The sequence below is a fragment of the Rhamphochromis sp. 'chilingali' genome (genome assembly GCF_963969265.1).
Source record: "Rhamphochromis sp. 'chilingali' genome assembly, chromosome: 18".
Classification (NCBI taxonomy): Eukaryota; Metazoa; Chordata; class Actinopteri; order Cichliformes; family Cichlidae; genus Rhamphochromis; species Rhamphochromis sp. 'chilingali'.
This window is the reverse complement of record NC_137945.1, coordinates 565,001-588,508: the sequence shown is the minus strand read 5'-3', so window position 1 is coordinate 588,508 and position 23,508 is coordinate 565,001. Positions and strand designations below refer to the sequence as shown.

The 23,508-nt window shown below is 45.6% G+C and overlaps 1 protein-coding gene across 1 annotated transcript; it reads left to right on the top strand.

The window, feature by feature from the left end:
* Positions 1 to 4,497: 4,497 nt before the first annotated feature.
* On the top strand, positions 4,498 to 17,433 carry galnt11 (UDP-N-acetyl-alpha-D-galactosamine:polypeptide N-acetylgalactosaminyltransferase 11 (GalNAc-T11)). The gene is made up of 12 exons (XM_080865523.1): positions 4,498 to 4,840; positions 7,724 to 7,977; positions 8,673 to 8,796; positions 9,084 to 9,250; positions 9,331 to 9,456; positions 12,953 to 13,202; positions 13,279 to 13,396; positions 13,549 to 13,701; positions 13,784 to 13,999; positions 14,087 to 14,191; positions 14,667 to 14,804; positions 14,894 to 17,433. Exons 2-12 carry the CDS (start codon positions 7,755 to 7,757, stop codon positions 15,026 to 15,028), a joined length of 1,755 nt encoding a protein of 584 aa, XP_080721649.1. The 5' UTR covers positions 4,498 to 4,840; positions 7,724 to 7,754; the 3' UTR covers positions 15,029 to 17,433.
* Positions 17,434 to 23,508: the final 6,075 nt, after the last annotated feature.

The window sequence follows — 23,508 nt, the reverse complement described above, 5'->3', positions numbered from 1 at the left end:
AAAAGTGTAGGAAGTTTTCACAAATTTCCTGAGAGGACTCGACACCAACAGTCTGTGGAGCATGAAGGACCATGTCAATAGTCTTAAATAAGACATGAGGCTTACGACAATTTGCCTGAATAATAGCAGCAAAATGTTTCCTCTTAGCATCTTTTACAGTTTTCTGGTAAGAATTCCAGTAGTCTTGTAACATTTGGTATGACACCTGAAGTTGATCCTTCTTCCATTTACGTTCAGCTCTCCTACACTTTCTTCTGGCAGCCCGGGTGTCTTCATTCAGCCAGGGTTCAGATTTGGCTTTTACTTGCCTAAGCTTAAAGGGGGCCACTGAATCTAAAGCAGTTTGGCAGACAGAGTAAAACCACGTACTCAGCTCTTCTGTATCATTGCATATGAAATCAGGAAGGTTGCAGTTCTGATTAAAAACAATAGAGAACTGTCCAGCAGAGGAAGGGTTAAAAATACGACAGCTCCTAGCAGCAACAGGAGGAAGATTAACTTTGGTACAAGGAAGGAAAACCTCAAACAAGACAGGCCTATGGTCTGACCCTACAACATCACAAACCTCTAAAGTTAGAGACAGGTAAATTGTGAGTTAAAACAAGGTCCAACGTGTGCCCATATTTTTGTGTAGGCACAGACACAGGTTGCACAAGATCAAAAGAGTCAATAAGATTTAAAAAGTCCTTTGCCATATGCCATGATCATATTTTGGCATAATTTCAGCCAACAGATCAGAAAAGTCATTTAAGAAGTTCTTATTGTATTTTGGGGGTCTGTAAACCACAGCACAGAGCACTGTGTGAGAGCGACCTAGCTCAAACATGCTCAGTTCAAAGCTACTAGGTGAGGTTGATAATGGCAGTGGTTTACATTTATACTGCTTCTTAAAAACAGCCGCTAGTCCTCCTCCTCTGCCTGATATTCGAGGAGAGTTTAAAAAGCAGCAGTCATCAGGTAAGAGATCTGTGAAAGCGCTGGACTCACCGGCCCTCAACCATGTCTCAGTTATACAGAGGAAATCCAGTCCTTGGGTCATAAATAAATCCCTTAAAATAAAAGTTTTATTACTCAGCGATCTAGTGTTCACCAATCCAAACCTGGTGGAGGTCAGCGTGTTCGTGGCTGACAGCGAGACCCGACGCAGCGGCCGCAAGTTCTGTAGGTTCGCACCGCGCCGACGAAGATGAGGGAAAATCTTTCACAGCTGGGCTCCGGAGAGCACGGATAAAAGGCATGACAAGGTACAGATCCACGTTCGTTCCAAGGAGCCGGGGAAGAGCGCACCACGTATGCCTTAAGTTTCACGAGTAGACCGCTATGTTTGCCCCGGCATCTGAAACGCTTTCGCCGTGAGGCTGGGGCCCGGGTCCGACAAAGGTTAGCTGGTATCCCAGACAGGAATGGAGGTAACGCCTTATGTCCATTATAAGTTGCATTGGTAAGATCACTGGCAACTAGTCGGAGGTCCAACAGTTTTTGGCTGCTTTGCCAGAATCTCTTCGAGGCAGTCCAAAAGTCTTTTTCCATGGCCTCTCCAAACTCCTCCAACACCCGAGTTTTTGCTTCAGCCACTGCCCGAGGCGCATTCCGCTTGACCTGTCGGTACCTGTCAGCTGCCTCCGAAGTCCCACAGGCTAACCAAGCCCGATAAGACTCCTTCTTCAGCCTGGTGGCTCCCTTCACCTCTGGTGTCCACCATTTGGTTCGGGGATTACCACCACGACAGGCACCAACCACCTCGCAGCCGCAGAACTGGATGACTGAGAACCTTCACAGACATTTCATCAGGAACTCAATGGGGATGTGGCGTACAACACTAGAGGCCAACTCCAAGCCCATAGCACAAGTCACCATCAAGTGCGGGATCTACCAAGGAGATGCTCTGTCCCCACTGCTGTTCTGCATAGGCCTGAACCCCCTCAGTGAGATCATTAACAAGACTGGCTACGGGGCCAGTCTTGATGTCCTGATGATCCACCAGGACAAACTCAGCAGTGTGTGAGGAAGAGGAGGAGGAAGATCCAGCAGCAGCTGACAGATGGAGAGAATAGACAGACTGTTCCCTGTTTGTGAAGGACTGCTAGGAAAGTTTAAATCAGTCCTGAATCAGTCTTATTAGGTAATGTTCAAATAATGTGATCATCCCAGTGTTTTCAGTGTGGGAGAAAGTACTCAGAGTACTCAGGGCCTTCAAGTTACACACTATGAAAGGCAGCAACAAGTATAATGTTCAGAAGCCTAAAGTCTGTATCAGCAGCAGAATGGAGCTAAAAATAAATGTTGGTTTCAGTTCTATGAAGCTTTGAGTATTTTGGATCAGTAGCTGCTGTGTGTGTTGCATCATATTGCTGTAACTGTTTATATGCTTTATATATTCTGAGCTAAGTTGATCTATAGTGTTACATCATATTCTATAAGGATGTTATGTGTTTGTAGACTTTCTGCCCAGTTTGACCCATTTAGCAGACGTCAGCCTGTTTAAGGCTCTGATATCTATTCTGTGTGACTTACAGCAGTTATGACATGGTCTGATTTTCTCACCCAATAAAGGAATATTTCATATATCAGTCGACTCTTCATTCTATCAGACACAGTTACCACAGCTCGTACATTTTCTTTTTACACATATTTGTAAGCATTGAGCCAATTTTAGTAATGCCAACATATTAACTCATTCACTGCCATTGACGTCTATAGCCGTCAATGGCAGTGAATGAGTCAATGGGTTTAACTCATTCACTGCCAATGGCTGGCAGTGAATGAGTTAAACGAACCATATTTGTCTCTTATATATAACACATCTGTATATACACTGTCAAAGATACTTGTCTTTGAGTGAAGATTTAAGGTGATAGGAAACATAAATAACTGCAACTTGAATCTTTACTGAAGCTCAGTATTTGACAGAGATTCATGTTCACTGCTGTAATAACTAATAATGATAAATACTAACTATAATATTGGCCATATTATATTTACATTACCAAAGTGAGATGACTTTAGTCTCATGAACAACATTAGCTAATTGTTATTTACTAGCTAATCCTAAAATGACTGTTCAGTACCAGAGATGGGCAGTAACGCGTTACTTGTAACGCGTTACTGTAATCCGATTACTTTTTTCAAGTAACGAGTAAAGTAAGGGATTACTATTGCAAAAACGGTAATTAGATTACCTTTACTTTCCCGTAGGAACGCTGCGTTACTGCGTTACTAAAACCGTGATTTTTTTGCGAGAATGTCTCATGTAAGCAAGTGCTACGTTCGTGATAACAGCTGTGTGCAGCTCAACAGTGGATCATATATCCAGTACGGAGAGAGTATGAGCGTGCAGCGTTTAAAGCGTGGAAGTACTGACCTTACTTTACGTTTGATTCCATAAAAAGTGACAAAAACATTAGCGTCCATTAGCGTTGTGCGTGGGAAGAAAACTTCTTTTTACAGCGGAAAAAACCCCCCTAACCTTCCAAGCAAGCTCTGTGTGCTACCACGTAATGGGAAATTCACAGAGAAACTGCCGTATCCTTCCACTGACCGCTGCAGCACACCTGCACCAGGGTAAACCTCCGCCTACCCTACTCCTACTTTACAGGTGAAAACAGAGCAACGGGACCGCTGAGTCTTTGATTTTATTTATTTTCTGCTGTGTTTTACTTGCATCTATTTGAAAGACTGAGTGTAAACACAAAAAAAAAAAAAATTATGTGCTGGAATGTGCAGAAAATAGGTTTAAATGTTAAACAAATTTCTTCCAGTCAGTGAATGTTGCATATAATTACATTTTTGCTTGATGCATAAAGTTTAAAGATTAAAACTAATAAAACAAGTTTTAAAAAGAGACTTTTCCATTTGATTACATTTTGTATGATGGATTATGCAGAAAAAGTAGAATTGGGCTTTTTTGCCTGTCCCGTTTGGCTCTTTTGCCATCAGAATTGTTGTCTAAAGGCAAACAAAGATGCCCAACGGATTTACTTTACCAAATTGACCATCCCAGCCCCAGGCTGAGAGATCTATCGCTTTATCACCTATTCAGGTTGTAAATCGTGTTTTTAAAAAGTAACTAAGTAATTAATTACTTTTGAAAATAAGTAATCAGTAAAGTAACGGGATTACTTTTGGGGGGGAAGTAATCAGTAATTAGTTACTGATTACTTTTTTCAAGTAACTTGACCAACACTGTTCAGTACAGAAATGAAGCCCAACAATCATGTTTTTACAGTCCTGTGGTCTCAGCCTCAGAAGCTTATCAAATCACACAAAGCTCATATAAAAACAAACAAATGGACAAAAGATTGTGAACGCGATGGAGGCTAGACCATCCCATTTCGCATGCCTTAGCGGGCTTTGAGTACGCGGCCCTTGTGGACCGTTAAGGCTGCGTACTTTAAGGCTGCAGACCCTGAATTGGGATACAGCCTGTTTTACTTTGAAAGCGTTCACAGCCTTTTCTTTGGCAGCGGTGTGTCTTATGGTGAAGGAGCAGAGCGGAAGTCACGTGTCTCTGTTTTCTCTGCGGCTCACTTTAGCCTCAGCGGCTAACTGACCTGCAGGCTGACCGTCGGCCAGAGTGCCGCCGAGCAAGCAGCTCAGTGTGCCGGTGAGTATACCGCGTGGGACGCCGTGTAAAATCCACGGAGAGAACTTCAGGGTCACAGCGAGCTGCTAACGCTACTCTCAGCCTCCGTGCTCGGCTAGCGGGGCCAAGAGAGCGGCTTCCATTATCGGACACTGTGCTGCTGTGGCTCGCGTTGGGAGCCGCTGCACCTCCTGCTGCTGAAGCCCAGAGAGCCGCACGGACAGATGGAGCCTCTGTGAAGCAGTAGGATGACTAAAGGTGAGCTCGGGTCAGTTGCTTCTCACTGTGCGCGCGTGTGTGCGCATAGTCTCTAACAGGTGAGCTGAAGCCGAACTTTCAGTGTGGAGGAGTGTGTGTTTGAGCCCCTTAAATCAGAGGATTTCTGAATGTACTCTGGTCGGAGCTGCTCTTCTGTCTGTGTCAGTCACGAGTTCAGGTGAATGATTGAGCTGCCGACACAGGACACCTGTCCTCAGCAGCAGTTCCAGGTTACTCATTGAAAATTGATTAACCTTGTGATCAGTCGACCTGAGAGCTGATTGGAGGTTCAGGCTGTGACCTCTGACCCCCAGTGTTGGCCAAGTTACTTTGAAAAAGTAATTAATTATAGTTACTAGTTACTACTTCAAAAAGGTAACTGAGGTAGTAACTGAGTTACAAGATTCTAAAAGTAATTAATTACTTGAAAAGTAACTATTGCGTTACTTAAATTTTTATTTTATTATTTTTTGTAACCTCTGGGATCCAGGGTATAATTGGACATTTTAACTACTTTTGATGTTTCCTCTACATTTCACCTTTAAAAACGATTTACTTTGCCTCGTTTGGTATCATCCTTTTCAGCACTGCCTCACGTGTCTGAATTTACAGTCATGTTTTCATTCTGAAATACTGTATTAACACAATTGATCTAAAATCAGACAGAAAACACAAAATCAGAGTAGAAAAAGTGATATTTTTTCTGTAACAAATTCAAATTCAAATTTTATTTGTCACGTACACAGTCATACACAGTACGATATGTAGTGAAATGCTTGGACAACTGCTCGTGACCTAAAGAAAACAAAAAAAGGAAAAGGCTATGAATAAGATAGGAAATAAATATGAAAAATTAAAAAGGGTAAATTTAACTAGGAAGGAATAAAATATAAATTAAGGTTAAAAATGAAATAACTGTACAACACAAATTAGAATGAAGGGTAAATTTAACTGGGAAGAATAAGATAAAATATATAAATTAAAGTTGAAAATAAAATAACTGTACAACAAAATACACAATATAGAACTATATAAGAATGTATGAAGAAATCTAAATATAAATAAATATATACACAATAACAGCAGCTGTACAAGTATTAACCGGAAATGAAGAATATAGTGACCAGTGTTGTGCAAAACCAAAGTCCAGAAAGTCCAGTGTGTGTGTAAGAACCATATGTGTGGGTCAGTACTGTGTGGTGGTGTGATTGAGAGACCGTATCGCCTGCGGGAAGAAGCTCCTCCTCAGTCTCTCTGTGTTGGTCTTCAGGGAGCGGAATCGCTTTCCTGACCTCAACAGAGAGAACAGTCTGTTGTTGGGATGGCTGAGGTCCTTCACCATCTTCCTGGCCTTGGTCCAGCACCGCCTGCTGTAGATTGAGTGCAGGTCAGGGAGCTCGGAGCGGATGGTGCGCTCAGCTGACCGCACAACCCTCTGTAGAGCTCGTCTGTCCTGCATGGTGCTGTTCCCGAACCAGGTTAAGATGTTTCCCGCCAGGATGCTCTCTATGGTGCACGAGTAAAAGTTCCTGAGCACCTTGGAGGGCAGTTGGAAGTCTCTCAAGCGTCTGAGGTGGTAGAGACGCTGTCGGGCCTTTTTCACCACGGTGTTGATGTGACAGGACCATGACAGGTCCTGCGTGATGTGAACTCCGAGGTATTTGAAGCTGTCCACTCTCTCCACTGGGCACTCGTTGATGACGGGGGTCTGGTAGTTCCTCTCCTGCTTAGTGCTGAAGTCCACTATCAGCTCCTTTGTCTTACTGACGTTTAGAAGGAGGTTGTTCCTCTGGCACCAGTTCTCCAGATTCCTAATCTCCTTCAGGTAGGCCGTCTCGTTGTTATCAGAGATCAGGCCCACCACGACGGTGTCGTCAGCAAACTTGATGATGGTGGTGGAGCTGGTAGTGGTCACACAGTCATATGTGTATATGTGACAACCACAAACATGTTTAATGAATCATATTTCATAACTTTAAATGCAAATATAAATTGTCAATTTTAAAATCATACGCACAAGTTATTTGCAGCCATTTACCTTTTTTTTTTTTATAACCATTTCAAACTTTTTACAGAACAATCAGTTGTTCTGCATTCAATAACATGCCACACAAATTATGTGACTTACATTACAATGTGACTGCTGTGATTAAAGCATCTTTCTTTCAGCTTAACGAGTGAACCGTCAGCTCGTTCAAACACACGTTAAAGTCCGTTTGGCTCGACACCACCGAACAGAGGCAGCAACACAGCTAACATTAACAGTGCAGTGGATCCTGCTTGTGCCGTCATATTCAGGACTGCAAACCGAGCAGCATCACTGACTTTCAGCTTGTTGTGTTTGTGGATATATGACTGACTTTAATTATCCACAAAATCATCACATTCTCTGTCAGATTAAGGTCGACTATTGAACGGCGTATATTTTAAAGTAAAGGCTTTAAAACCAAGTTAGTACAAACGTCACTAATGTCACATAACTTTGCCGGCATGTGGCCAACAGTCATGTTTTAATGATCTTCATTATTAAACATTTGCGCATAAATAAGTGACATCATATTCAGTACTTATTTTTAAAAGTTTGCTCTTCGGCCGCTCTGCTTCAGCCATCCGCCGTTTTTTTCCGAACAAAATGTCCACACCCACCGCCGCGCTATGAATTGTGGGATATATGGTACCCCGAAGTGTACACCGGGCCACACTTCTAATTTGGGCAAATGAAGGGTGCATTTGTCGACCGCATTTGGAGTACACTTTGTATTGGGACACTCTTCGTCGCATCGCTGTGACGTAATCGTTCTCCACATGCACACTACAAAGCGTGCGGTCGCTGGATTGGGACACAGTCTGTGACTGATGAACTCTCTCTTTGTCTCACTACAGTGTAATGTAAGGCCATGCTTGCTCGCCCGCCATGACCACTGTCACGCTGCGGTACTTCTGTTATGGCTGCCTCGTCACCTCGGCCACCTGGTCCTTCCTGCTCTTCCTGTATTTTTCCATGGGGGCGGAGCCTGACCGTGGCAGGACTCCCATGAGGCACCTCGGGCAGCCAATCACTGGAGGTGTGGCCGATCGTAGAGTGGGGCGTCGGCCTCTGCTGCCAAGTAATGGAGTGGAGCTTTCACCAGAGATGGGTGAGTGCCCGTGGTGCGTTCAGGTACTGCTGGGAGAGCGGCAGTGATGGGTGGAGTAAGGGGTGGGGCCTGAGAGCGTGTCAGTGATGACCTGTTTTCAGAGTCTTTGTAAACCAGAGGTCTGTCAGACTAAATGAATGATAACTGGCAAATGGGGGCAGGGCCAAGTCTCTGATGATGTCACGATTAACACCTCAGTGTGTTCAAGGTTCTTTACTTGTCACATGCATAGTTATACAAGTGTAACACACAGCGAAATGTAACCTGACACGCTCCTCAACTTGTGCAAAAATGGGGGGGTAGAGGAAGAACATTTTTCATATATATATATATATATATATATATAGATATATATATAGATATATAGATATATAGATATAGATATATAGATATATAGATATATAGATATATATAGATATATCTATATATATATTACACACATACATTAGGTGAATGTGCAGCAGTAGCAGCAAGCAGGTGAATTCTGTACATTAAGTGAGTTAAATGAGAATAGACGATCTGACTATTTTACAGAATAGACAATATAAACATATTTAAAATTAAAGGAATTAAATTAAAGGTGTGTGTGTGTGTGTGTGTGTGTGTGTGTGTGTGTGTGTGTGTGTGTGTGAGAGAGTGTGTGAGAGTGTGTGAGAGAGATGATGTGATGTGTCAGCCTCTGTGTCCGTCTGCAGGGATGATCTTCAACGAGGCGGATCAAGAGGTTCGGGACAGCGGCTACCACCGTCACGCCTTCAACGTCCTCATCTCCAACAGGCTGGGCTTCCACCGCCAGTTGCCCGACACCAGAGACACCCAGTAAGAAGCTGATACTGGGCACACTGGGGCCTTTGTGTCTCTGTCTTCCAGTAAATCTGAGTTAACTTTGTGTTTTCTGTAGAGTGAGCTCGTTCAGGTGTAACGACCATAAAAACGTGAAGCGCCCTGTAGCAGCGTGCAGGTGTCGGCGGTGACCCGGCGGTTGTTCTGAGGTCACTGTCCGGATCACCTGAAGCCGACTGTAGTCACGTGTACCTGCAACTCGCTGTGGCGTCGTGCGATGTGTAGGCGAGCCCTGTTGTTTACCCATGATGCCTCTCTCTCAGGTGTCGGGAGAAGTCCTATCCTGTGGCTCTACCTTCTGCCAGCGTCGTAATCTGTTTCTTCAACGAGGCGCTCTCCGCCCTGCTCAGGACCGTGCACAGCGTGCTGGACCGCACGCCGCCCTACCTGCTGCACGAGATCATCCTGGTGGACGACCACAGCGAGCTGGGTAATCGCGAACCAGTTGCTGCAATTCGATTGGTGCGGGGCTTGGCCCGTGGCTCATGGCGGATTTTTGTTTGTGTGCAGAGGAGCTGAAGGACGAGCTGGACCGCTACATCAGGGCGGAGTTTCAGGGAAAAGTCCATCTAGTGAGGAACCAGAGGAGGGAAGGACTCATCAGAGGACGCATGATTGGAGCCTCACACGCTACAGGTGCCTCCTCGTCACCTGCTTTCCTTGCTCTGTTCTTGTTTCCTGGAGGACGAAGAACCCTCCTTTACCTCTTTAGGCCTCTCTCTTAGGGCTGAACGATATATCGCATTTGCGATAATATCGCGACATGATCAAGTGCAATTTTCTAACCGCAAAGTAGAGCTGGGCGATAGAACGATAACGATATGTATCGCGATATAACTTTTACTCGATAGAGAAATTAAACTATCGCGATAGACTTCGCTGCTCTTGTCCTCTTAATAAAAAAAAAAAAAAAAAGGTCAGCCAATCCAAATTAAGTAGCGCAGAGCCGAACCAATCACAGCCGCAGCGTCACGTCGCGTGACTTGTTACGTACAGCACAAGTGCCAAGCTGCACGTGTGTTTGTTTGGGAAGCAGCCAGCGGGTAATGGAGGAAATGAGTGTGCCGACTAGAAAAATCAACCGAGCGTGACCTTAAGAGAAAACAGATGATGGTTCCAATGCCGGAGAGATTGTCGAACGGAAGAGCCATAGAAGCTCCGTAGTGTGAAGGTATTTCGGCTATTTCAAGTCTGACAAAAACAGAGTAGCGTGCACTGTAAATTGTGCCGAAAACAAGTCTGGAAATACAATAAACTGGTGCATGCGTCACACTGTGCGCCACGTTATTGTTTCGGTGAAATGAATTTCTACAATACTGTTAATTCTACTCTCTGCAGTGTTTAAATGCTTACATATACACACAGTTACTGTCCGTCCACACATACGACTCTGTTCTGCTTCTATGCCCCAGCTTTGCTTACTTTTTCCCACTGAGGCTTCTAGACTTCTGATTGGCCAACATTTCTGCACGGTTAGGAATCTAGCGCCACCTGCTGCTTTGGCATGTTCATAGCAGCGTTTTCCTTCATTTCTGCCTTTATGTGTGGACGGGATTATTTTTTAAAACGAAAACGGAAAATCTCCGTTTTCAAAAATACCCATGTACGTGTGGACGTAGCCTCAGTCTCTGACTGGAAGCGCTAATTCGTCATTCGGCTTTTGTCAGACTAAAGTAACTGTTAAAACTGTTTGAAAAGCTCAGCTATACAACAAGGAGAGATTGAGAATTTCCTTTTAGTTCTCAGTTTATTTGATATTGACAAAAGTTAGTCAGTTTTGTCTGTTCTTCTGTAAAACAAACTAAGATTTATTTTTAGAATTAATATTTTGTTTCTAAGTGGAATTGACAATTTAGTCTGTTTCGTTTGTTCTATTTTGAAACTTAAACGCTTTAGCGGCTGCCTTTTGTGTAGTTTGCAATATTTGCCTTTATTTATCTGAAAAAGTCTCATGTTCCTTAAGTACATCTACCCTGTTGAACTTATTATGGGAAATAAATATTTGAATAAAAACAAGCTGCTGATTATTTCACATTTTACTTGTGAGCAACGGCACATTTAAATCTTACAAATATAGTTATTTGGCTGATATCGTGATAGATATCGTTATCGCCTGAAATGAAAAAAACATATCGTGATATGAAAAAATCTTATATCGCCCAGCTCTACCGCAAAGGCTGCGATTATACTCTGGACATGTCCAAATTCATGGGCTGCATCCTCCTGAGGCCGCATTTGTAGACCGATTACGTCACAGCGACGCGCCGAAGGCTGTCCAAATTACTACCATATCCCAGAATTCATAGCGCAGCCCAGCCAAACTCCAGTTTCCAACAATGGCGGCCGCTACTAAGTTTTAAAATTACTCATACTAATCTTTCTGGGTCACAAAATAAACTTTTAAAATATTTTCAGGCGAGAAAGTAGCTGTGTAAACATCAAATATCTGCTCGGTTTATCAAGATATCCCATATTTGCAAAAGTGCTTCGACGTTTTCAGAGGCGTCTGCTACCCACCAGCTCGACAGCTAGCCGGGAGCTCGAGGGTTACTGATGCGGCCGAGAACGGCACAACTCCCGGCACATCATTTTCAGATCACCGCGGAGTTTCGCTGCTCGGGTTAAACGTGATATATAAGTCACTTAGACAACCTAAAAATGTTATTGTTGGGCTTTTTTCAGTGTTTTGTTTGTTCGTGAGTAAATCGGTTTGGCTGAGATTAAAGTTATTAGATTAGATAAAATAAAACTTTATTAATCCCCCGGGTGGGTTCCTCCTTGGTTTTCACACAGCTGACTAAACGTCAAACAGAAAACTTATTAAACAGAAGTATGAGACAGTCGAGAGTTTACACCAGTGTCTGGTTATATTTTAGATAGCAAGAAGCAGACGGCCGAGTTTATTAAACTCCACCGAGACAGCGGTGACGCTAATCAGAACTAGACCGTCCAATTTCACGCCTTTAAACTTTAAAGGCGTGTTTGTGTGTGTGTTTATACAATTGCTATTATGTTTGCACTTTATGTGTAATGTTACTGACTGCAGAGATCAGTAAGCTGTGTGTATTTTTTATTTATTAGTTTTATTTATTTAATATTATTTTTTAATTGAATGACTGTCTAGTAGTTCACAGATGTCGAAAAACTGAGTGTGGTAAAGCCACTGATTTTGTTTATGTATATTTCTGCAATCTGCACATTGTACTGACTTTCATTTTAATGTTTACACCAGGGTTCCTTGTCAGCACTTTATGCTCAGATGTTTGTAAGCTAAAAATAAACTATTGTGTATGTTCAAATATACTGTTGTGATTGAAGAAGTTAAATAAAAATGTCAGTCATCAATTCATGCATCACCTCATGTCATCATAACAGAGGTCTGTCTTCCAGGAAAGAACAGTTTAAAATTAATGTAATATAGTATTGGCCATACTATATGATGTATTGCTTGTCTTTGTTTAATAATACAGAAGACAAAGACCTTAAAAAATAATCGCATATCGCATCGCAATCGCAATATTGGGGCAAAAAATCGCAATTAGATTATTTTCCATAATCGTTCAGCCCTACTCTCTCTCTTCCTCCAATAACTGTATGAAAGCCAGAGTCTGGTGTTGTATGCGCACAGGTCTGTGCACAAGTCTCGAGCCTCCCCTCATATTTTTAAATGAGAAAAATGTGCAGCGATTTATTGAAACGTGTAAACGTGCGTGTAAATCAGTCAGAATCAACGTCTGCACATACACGTGTAAAACCAGTGTTTGGGGACGGAGCGTCATCCTTCTGAGCAGCTCTGTGTCATCTCTGGACCCTCAGGAATAGTTCGCCGAGCTTCCTGAAGGATGCTCCGGAACAAGGAAAAGCAGCCAAAGATGAGAAAGAGCTCCAGAAAGCCAGAGATCTGTTGCTCAAGAGCACTTCAAAAATACAGGAAAACTATAAGGAAATGACAGGCGGCTCAAGACTTTTGCACAGCTCTGTAACCATGTGGACAGAAGTATTTGGTCTCACCTGTTAAGCTTTGAATTCAGTGTTCAGTGTTTTTAGGAGCCTTCACAAGCCTCTGAGGGGGCGGGGCCTTCTGATCAGGTTAGGTCAGATCGCAGTCTGATTCACCTGTGTGCGCGTCCAGGTGAGGTGCTCGTGTTCCTGGACAGCCACTGCGAGGTGAACCAGGCATGGCTGCAGCCGCTGCTGGCACCCATCCAGAAGGACCGCCGCACTGTCGTCTGCCCCGTCATCGACATCATCTCCGCCGACACGCTCGCCTACTCGCCCTCCCCCATCGTCAGGGGCGGCTTCAACTGGGGGCTGCACTTCAAGTGGGACCCCGTGCCCCCCTCCGAGCTCCGCGGGCCTGAGGGAGCTTCCGGACCCATCAGGTGATGTCTTAACAGCCTCGAGGTACAGTTTTGGTCTGACCTCTAACTCCTCCCCCCTTGCTCTGCTCCCCCTCAGGTCCCCCACCATGGCAGGCGGGCTGTTCGCTATGAACAGGAAGTACTTTAACGAGCTCGGCCAATACGACGCTGGCATGGACATCTGGGGGGGAGAGAACCTGGAAATCTCCTTCAGGGTGAGACTCTGTTTTACTGACGGTCAGTGAAGGGGTCATTAAAGGAGCAGTCGCACATTTCTCTCAGTTAGCAGTTAGCTTAGCGCATAGAGAGGAAGTGGTGGGAAGAGGGGAGAGCAGCTGCTGCTACACCTTCTCGCTGTCTCGCTCAGATCTGGATGTGCGGTGGTCAGCTCTTCATCATCCCGTGCTCCAGGGTTGGCCATATCTTCAGGAAACGGCGGCCCTATGGCTCGCCGGGCGGCCATGACACCATGGCCCATAATTCCCTGCGGCTGGCACACGTGTGGATGGACGGGTACAAGGTAAACACACACACAAACACGTGCACACTCTCTGGATGCCGGCACGGTGGCCTCATTTCCTGTGCCTCTCTCATCCAATCAGGAGCAGTATCTCTCTTTGCGTCCAGAGCTGCGCAACCGGAGTTACGGCGACATCGGCGAGCGCGTGGCGTTGAGGAAGCGGCTGCAGTGCCACTCATTCAGCTGGTACCTGGACACAGTCTACCCTGAGATGCAGACCGCCGCCAACGGCAACAAGCAGCAGCCGCTGTTCATCAACAAGGGCCTGAAGCGGCCCAAAGTCCTGCAGCGAGGACGGGTACCTTAACTCACCACACGTTCGTGTCTGCCCCCTGTCACATGAACTACCTTCATGTTTCCGTCCTCTGTGTCCGCCATCTTCCAGCTACGGAACCTCGCCATCGGACGCTGTCTGGTAGCCCAGGGCCGGGTCAGTCAGAAGGGCGGCGCCGTCGTTCTGCGACCGTGTGACCCCCAAGACCCCGAGCAGGTGAGCCGATCACATGACCACACGCAACATCGGTTTACCGAATCACCGCAGAGATTTGTGATTCCTGGTGGCGGCACGGGCGGAGCTAAAGTACACGTTTACACAAACGTAAAATATAGATGTAACCATGGTAACATCTTCACAGCAGACGTGACAGTAAAGGCTCGCAGTCATTGGCTAACGACCTATGATTGACGAGTCATTAGCCAATGAAAAGCCTCTGTGACTCCAATGATGTTTCAAAGCCCAGAGGTCAGCTGAAGGTTGTTTCTCACACACCTCTATCCAATCAGGCTTCGAGTCTTTGCTGGGCTCCGCCCCTGAAGATGCGGACTGTCCCGACCTGCACGTCACGGCTTCATAAACGAGTCAGCGACTTCGCTGACCGCACGTTTTTAATAAACACAATTGTTTATCACAATAAAAGCGTCTGTCTTCACCGTGACCTTTAACCTTTAACCCTTTACGTGTGCAGGACTGGGCGTACGACGAGGAGGGTCAGCTGATCCTGGCAGGTCTGCTGTGTCTGGACGTGTCAGAGGTCAGGACCTTTGACCCCCCGAGGCTGATGAAGTGTCACGGCTCGGGGGGGTCGCAGCAGTGGAGCCTGGGGGTGAGACACACAGTCCTCACAGTGTGGGTGGGGTTTACTGTCATCAGGAGGAGGAGTCAGTGTCACGTGTCCTTCTGTGTTTCCTGTAGAAGTCCAACCGGATCTACCAGGTCTCTGTCGGTCAGTGTCTTGCAGGTGTCTCCCAGCCAATAGGACAGAAAGGTTACGTCTCCATGGCGATATGCGATGGCTCGCAGACACAGCAGTGGCAGCTGGAGGCCTGAGGAGGACGCCGCGGTGCCGTGGATGGAATGATCTCCGATTCTCACCTGCTCATTTAATGTTTCGTGTTTTTCATTTTAAGTTTGATGTTTCAGTCGCAGAAGAACTTCGCCACGCCGGACGCCATGCCCAGGCACGCCTGGAACTTCTTCAAGGTCCTTTTAAGGACCTGGAAAGTCCTGGAGTCTGGCGACTGATTTAATCTGATCAGTGATCTGATGTTTACTTGGTCTGGCTTCATCATGTGACCTCTGAGGCATCTCCGTCCTCAGAGAAGCACTGCAGGCTTTTCTGTAGGGTTTTTATCGTGTTCACACAGGAAGTGCTTCTAAAGCAGCGACAGCACTTCCCGTCCTCCTCAGGTCAAAGGTTGCTGTAAGTCCAAAAGTTTTGCTTCAGAGGGCCGTTAGCTGCAGAGAGCTGGAATAAAACCGAACACTCACTCACTGAAGGACTCGGAGCGTCGCCACTGCTCTCGTGTCTCCCCGTGGAACCCTGATGATGCTGACCCGCTGCTCATGCACCAGAACCATATCTGCAGTTATTTCTAATGAGGAGCTTCCTCAATGAAGTTGGTGCGAGCATGCACGTGAGATCAGTTCTGATGCCACCGATGATAGGAAGGAAGGCGGAGCTTACTTACCGTCAGGGTAATCCACAGTGGGCGTCGCAGCCAATTTCCTCGAGCCGGTTGTTCCACCAGAACACGAAGTGCCGCTATGCTGTCACAGAGGCGCCTCGCTCGTTATCCTTCGTTAACCGTGAAGGTCAGAATGTTGTAAATGTGAGTTTGTAGAATAAAAAGTGAGGATGTGAACCTTTATTTTTAAATTTTGACTGTTTGAAATCTACAGCTACAGGAGAAATATCCGTGAATGTGCAGATTAATATTTATACAAATTTACTGAAATGTTACTGTTTGTTTGATTAAACCTGCCACTGCTCAACTGCGCCCTCTAGAGTCACACGCTGAGAGCTGCGTTTCAGTGACATCTAGTGGCCAAACGTGAGACAGCAGCAGGGTGTGATTGGTTAGTGTGAATGATGTAAACACAGTTCAGTGAAGACGGCCCGCTGGCTCAGCTCGTTCTGCAGTAGCTGGGAGGAGGCATGCACATAACATGGCCGATGGCGTAAACACCCATCGTAGCAGCTGCAGTGTTGTCAATGGTGAGCTCGGGCTGCGAGGTCACCATTGACAACCAAACTGCTTTTGGGTCTTGACGGAGGCGGTCGCACTTTCTCCTTCTCCCTCTCCCTCTCACTTATCTTTCCTGCTTGGCTTCTCATGTCTTTTGTATAGTCTCGCTTATTCTCTAACCCTAAGAGAGTCTCCCAGACTTGTTCTCTAAAAACCTAAAGAATTATGGATTTGATCAACTGGTCCCTGAATGCAATTGACACCCTCGACGAGAAGCCTGGGTTCGGGAGAGCCCGTGACAAGACATTGAAGACACCTTTTTGGAACCATGATAACAGGGTTCTTGCTGATTGGCCCCGGCTTATTGAAGGATAAAGAAAGCGGAAACGGCTGTTCAAATCCCCACAAGGCTGCCTGCTTTGTTGATTGGAAAGATGGAGCGAGCTGTGGCTTCTCAGAATGGGCTCATCAGGTGCAGCACGAATGACATCTTGGAGAAGTTTGGGCTGCTGTGAGTACTGAGACCGACTGACAACATCTGACAACATCTCGGAGAGGCTCACGGCTGTCGTGAACACTCATGCCCTATGAGCAAAATGGATAACATCTCGGCATGGATGGATAACATCGTGGAGAGGCTCACGGCTCCAGACTTGTGACCAGTGACGGACATTAGACAACTGTAAAATTTGAAGCAGTTTGTTCGCACTAACCAAAACAGCTACCATCTTCATTTCATGTGGCGCCAGTTGGATGCTCAAGGCAAAAGCTGACGGGAATAACAATTCTCCCTTAGATAACAAGACTGTGTTATGACTTTCTCCCTCCTCATTTAAGGCCACCCGCATCGACCGAAGACTGACTTTTGCCTAATCAGGTGAAGGGACACTTTCTCTTGGTTGAACACACACACACATACGCATGTACACTGACACAGACCTACACTCACCCCCTCCAAACGCCTTCGAAGCTCATGTCTTCTATGTTGTGAGATGTGATGATTCATGTGCTGAGGTGTTTTTTTGTTTTTTTTTCTGTTCTCAAACTGATCTCCCTGTTGGAGGTCAGTCTAGGGGAGTTATTTTTGTCTCCTTGTCTTTCCTCATGTTGTGCATTTTCCATTGTTATACCGCTCTGACCTGTCTTCCCCATGTGATGTTTGTGTAATGTATGTAAGGTCAGAAGGGTAAGATGGCGCTGGCAATGGTCGGCAGCCTTAACAACAAATTTCCCATGTGTGGGACTAATAAAGGTATCTTAAATGACTGTAAATGATCCTGAAAAAGTCTTGTGCTCATCTGGACGTCTTCAGTGGGACGCGTGTCGTCATCAGCTGACTCCGTCAGTCTCAGCTGACTGCAGCTCTCCGACCTTTAACCTTAAACACTGGCCCGTGTGTCGGTTTACAGTAAATGTGCCCATAGTCTATGAAGGCTAACCTCTGTGCGTCTGTGCCCAAAATAACCGTCGTGCAGCTCTAACAGTGCGAGTCATCAAAGAGAAACTCACGGAGAAGTCAAACTTAGCTGGAGGATTGTAGGGTCCTCGTCCCCCACAGTGATACACGGCGAGGGGACCGCCGCTGTGAAATGTTACAGGCGTCGTTTGAATCCGAGCAGCTCGCAGGAAAACATCCAAAGGTGGGGTTTACAAAAAAATATGAGCATCATAACTTTTAAGTTTCAGAACAGAAACCGCGCCATCCTCCTCTCCAAGGCTTTCATGTGTGATAATAATAACATGTTTTATTTGAGGATACCTTTCAGAAACCCATGGTCACCTTACAAATATAGGCCGTTTACCATTTTACAAAGAACAAAATTAATAAAAGGAGCATTAGTCATAAAATGCATAAAATAAGTTAAAATTGCAAAACAACTTGACAACAGATTAAAATCAGCACTAAAGCGAATAAGCCAGTTTGAACAGATGTGTTTTGAGCTGTGACTTAAATGCGGGAAGAGAGTCTATATTTCTTATAGAGAGTTCCAGAGCCGAGGTGCAGAGCGACTGAAGGCTCTGTGTCCCATAGTGATGAGATGAGCGGAAGGAACAGTAAGATGAACAGCAGATGAGGATCTGAGAGGGCGGGAGACAGTGGTGATATGGAGCAGGTCACACAAATAGGAAGGAGCAGATTTATGGATACACTTATACGTGAGAAGTAAGATTTTAAAGTTTATCCTGGCTTTTATAGGCAACCAGCGAAGCTGCTGAAGAACTGTTGTAATATGACGGAGTGCAAGTTATGACCCGAGCTGCAGAGTTTTGAAGAAGTTGGAGTTTATGAAGGAACCTTTTAGGCAGACCAAATAGGAGGGAACTGTAGTAATCAATACGGGACGTAATAAGACTATGGACAAGGATGGCAGCAGCATGGGGAGGAAGGAAGTGATGGAGTCGGTTAATATTACGTAAGTGGAAGTATGCAGACCGTGTTATGTAATTAATGTGAGACTGGAATGAAAGAGTACTGTCAAGTAAGACACCCAAACTTTTAACCTGAGTGGAGGGGAAAACAGGATAGAGACTTGAAGAGTGTGATTTAAATTGGATAAACTGAGTGCCGTCTGAGAGATATGAGGTGAACCAGGCAACGGGGGTGTGACTAATGCCAATGGATGCTAACCGGTTCAGGAGAATATTGTGAGAAATGGTATCAAACGCCGCACTAAGATCAAGAAGGATGAAGATGGATAGGAGACCAGAATCAGCTGCCATCAGAAGGTCATTGGTAATCCTTAACAAAACAGTTTCTGTGCTATGATTGGGGCGGAAACCAGATTGAAATTGTTCATAGAGGTTATTGCATTGCTACTGCATTTCGTTGCCCTGTACCTGTGCATGTGCAATGACAATAAAGTTGAATTCTATTCTAATTCTATTCTATTATGGTTACTTTTTCAAGAATTTTTGAAATAACCCCTCATCCCACTCCTTTCCAGACTCAAGGCAAAATTTCCGCATCATAGATTTCAATGTCTGATGAAACCGCTCGAGCGCACCTTGCGACTCCGGATGATAGGCACTAGATTTCTGATGTTTAATGCCAAGTGATTGCAAAACTTGAGCAAAAATCTTAAACATGACATTAGAGCCTTGGTCGGTTTGGACCGCTTTTGGTAACCCGAAAGTAGAAAAGAAGTTCACCAACGCCTTAACAACTGGTTTAACCTTAAGGGTGCGCAATGGAATTGCCTCGGGAAAACGTGTAGCAACGCACATCAAAGTCAAGAGGTACTGGTGGCCCGATTTTGTTTTAAGAAGTGGACCAACGCAGTCGATGAGTATGTGTTCAAAAGGTTCCCCTAAAACTGGAATAGGGTGTAATGGAGCGGGTGGAATGACTTGGTTAGGCTTACCACTAATCTGACAGGTGTGACGAGAACGACAATACTTAGCAACGTCATTCTTCAATCCTGGCCAAAAGAAATGACGCAGAATGCGGTGGTAGGTTTTTCTAATACCTAAATGTCCAGAAAAGCTGTCATGGGCAAGACTAAGAACTTTGTGTCGGTACTGTTGAGGCACCAGAACCTGCTGAAACACATTCCAGCCCAGATCACCAGCTGTAGGCGGATACCAGGTACGCATCAACACATCATCCTCAACACTATAAACACGAGGATACTGGTCACTAGAGTTGGCAGCTGAAAAACAACCCACAAGAGTCGGGTCACTGTGTTGTGCCAAAACAAAATCCTTTTTGTTAACTCCCAAAGGCAGTTGAGATGTCACTGATGGGCTAATAGACAGCATCGCCTCAGAGTCGCCCGTCAGCGGGTCACAGGTTTTAGATCCAGACTCCGGCTCACCACCAGCGCAGAGAAAAGAATCAGACAAATCAACATCACCATACTTGCACTTGTGCGCGCGAGTTACAGCGCAGGCAGGAAAAACAGAGGGGGAGCGCTCAGCGGCAGGGTCAGATAACAAAGTATCAGGCACAGGATTCTCAACCACTCTCGGGATAGAAAACACTTTCCCGTTCGCTAAGTCATTCCCCAGAATCATTGCAACTCCGGGCACTGGCAACTGATCGCGCCCGAAACGAGCGTCGATTGAAGAAACACATTGTGTAGTGGTACTAATTTGCATTGCAACAACAGACTCCAGACATCCTTTGGCCATTTTAAAGTGGTTGCGATGCGCTCAAAAGCAGTGGAATCAACTCATCAACAAATAGGAATCAACCTCTCCCTCCCTAAAAGGAGGTACCAAAACAACCTGCTTGCTAGCGTTAAACTGGTCTACGATGGAAGTGTCGGGGAGTGTACTTACACGGACGGGAACAGCGTCTTTCGCTTGAGAAGGATCCAGCTCCATAGCTCGTATGCGGAGATGCATGAGTTCGACTTCCTTAGCCTTAGCCTCCAGCTCCACCTCCTTCAAGCGAAGGGCAAGCTTGAGATCATCCGTCACCAAACCCGCCGCAACCTGGCCAGTCGGGTCAAATTTAGGAGATTGAACGGCGACAGGAGCTTCCACCCCCGACGTCATCCGCCCCTTGGTAGGTTTCGGGATGCCCCCAGCAGCTTCCGCCCCCACTGCCGTCTCCAAACTCCCAGACCCACTCGGCGAAGTTTTCTGCCTCCCAAACACTCCCCTGTCCACCACTTTCTCTATCAAACATTGTTTAATTTCCGCCTTCTTAGGAACATTCACATTGAATAAATTAGCCACTACTAACAAATCTGCTTTTGTGCACCGCTCCAACATTTCAATGGAGGGCTGTTGCGCAAAATTATCCATGTCAAACGACATCACGAGCAAAGCAAAAAAGAAAAACTGCAGACCACTAACCGCATCCGCGCAACTCCAGACCCGCAAAACTCACGCCTACCGCATAGACGAATGAAACTCTCCGTCTTCCCACACCCTCCACAACGTTTCCCCCCACCGCAAACGCAAAAGGGAAACGAACCAATCACACGAACGAAAAGGGACGAGCCCCCATTTATGTTACGCCCCTAGTCTAGGCGTGTAGAGACGCACATAAGGGTTGGAGGAGAGAGAGACAAATCCCCGCCCTGATTCCCAAGCCAAACATCCAAAACCAGTTGTGAGTAAAAAAGGTGATTTTATTGAAGGTAATAAATAATAATAAAATGAAGCATAGCTCCAGGGTGAACCCAGGCCAAAATAATAAACAAAACCAACTAAGTCCCACCAGAGAAAACTAACTAAACCCTAAGAAAGAAACAGAACAAACAAATAACAATACTAACCCTCGCTCCCTAACCCGGAAAACAGGACAAAACTGTTCCAAAGAAAAAGGCGGCTCACCCCTTCCGCTTCAGTCTATGGGTGCCTCAGCACTAAGTTAATACACCCGGAGCGGCTCTCACAGAGCACGCTCACACACATACACAGCAAAAGTATAGGCTGGAAACCAGGGTCAGGACCGCGTCGGCTGTCAAACTACTCCTCTCTCTCTCTCTCCGGCGGGAGCTGTCAGAGCGGCTTTTTGAACACGGTCACGTGTTCCACGGTCCAATCAGCTGCTCACTACTCTTCATTAGGGGAGGGACCTGCAAAGAGTCTTAAGCACAGTAAAGAGACACAGAACAAAACAGTCCACACAGTGTTCTTATGGCCACAGCTGTAACAATACTAAGTCCAGTTTTCTTGAATAGACGTTCGAGTTGGCGTCCTTTAGCTTTAAGGTGACGCAGGTCGGGGGTAAACCATGGTGCTGAACTGGAAAATGAGACCGTTCAATGTTTAAGGGGAGCCCACTGTGGGAGTTTGCATTAAAAGAAATAAACATATGATCAGACTGGAGAAACAATGTGGCTTTACAATGGGTGGGGGTAAGGCCACAACAACAGACCAAATCCAAGATATGACCTTTAGATGAGTAGAAAACTTTATGTACTGTAGAAGCCCAAAACTTTCCAGGCAGGAGGTAAAATCTCTGGAAAGAGGGATTTTGTCATTGTCCATATGAATATTGAAGTCACCAACAATTATCAGATTAGGAGAAAGTACAGAGAAATGAGTGAGAAGAGCAGAAAATTCATTTAAAAAATCCTTATTTGGCTTAGGTGGCGGATAAACAGTACATATAATGGTGGGGGTAGATCCGGGGAGCTGTAGTGCAATGTATTCAAATGAATGGGAGGGAGGGGCAGAGACAGTGCTTCCAGTGATGTGTTCAGGTGCTGCTGGACAAAGAGCCTGACAAGATGATTGTCTTAATCAGGGGTGTCCAACTCCAGGCCTCGAGGGCCAGTGTCCTGCAGGTTTTAGATGTGCCCCTCATCCAGCTGATTTAAATGGCTAAATGAAAGCTCTCCAGAGACCTGGTAATGAACTAATGATGTGACTCAGGTGTGCTGACCCAGGGTGAGATCTAAAACCTGCAGGACACTGGCCCTCGAGGCCTGGAGTTGGACACCCCTGTCCTAAAGCAAAGGCAGGGTCTGGGTGGTCCTTGAGGTGGTCGTTACTGCTGCACCTCAAACCCGACACAGGAGCACGCCGGCTCCACCAGGAAGCCGACAGACCGCAACACAGTATGTGCCTAAGCTAGGGTGACCAACAGTCCTCTTCTTTTGCACTTGTTGACTTGTAAAAGCCTGTATGACACTTTTTATTTCACCATTTTTTAACAGCACATAGAAGGCATCGTTTAAATATGTTAACGTTTTCTTTAAGCAAACAGTATTATTAAAGTTCTTCATGACTGGGCCAAGTGTCCTCTTTTTTGGAAATCAAAATATGGTCACCCTAGCCTAACCTAACACCGGGTAACCAATCAGTCTCTCACTGCATTAACACTTACATGAGACGCTGCGTCTTCACATCTGCTGTGGTGAATCAACCTCCTTCAAAGGCAAAGGTGTGTCTCTCCTGACGCATGGCCTTTTATCCAAGCTCCTCCCACTGAGTATCCAGGGACCCTGAACTTACCATAAACCACACCACCATTTTTTCATGAGGTCTGTGAGGTTTTGAAGTTTTATTTACTTTAATCTTGAACCCAGCGGCGGTCCTAGCCTGTTTGGCGCCGTGGGCGAACACTCCTTCTGCTCCAGCAGCAGGTTGAGGGTCACAGATGCCAACAGACTAAATAAACTGATCCACAAGGCCGATAATGTTGCTCCCACCCACTCCATGACGTGCTGGATAGTCTCGTGGGAGACTGAGATTACCAAAAAGCACCACTGAATGACACAGGAAGTCATTCCTGCCTTTGGCCATCTCCCTGTACAGCTCATCCATCTAACACACTGTAAACACTGCAATAGTTACACCCTTTTTACACACGCTCTTTTCTACTCTGTAATATTCTTGTCAATTTTCTTGATATTTCTTTATAATCACCTCTGTTAGTCC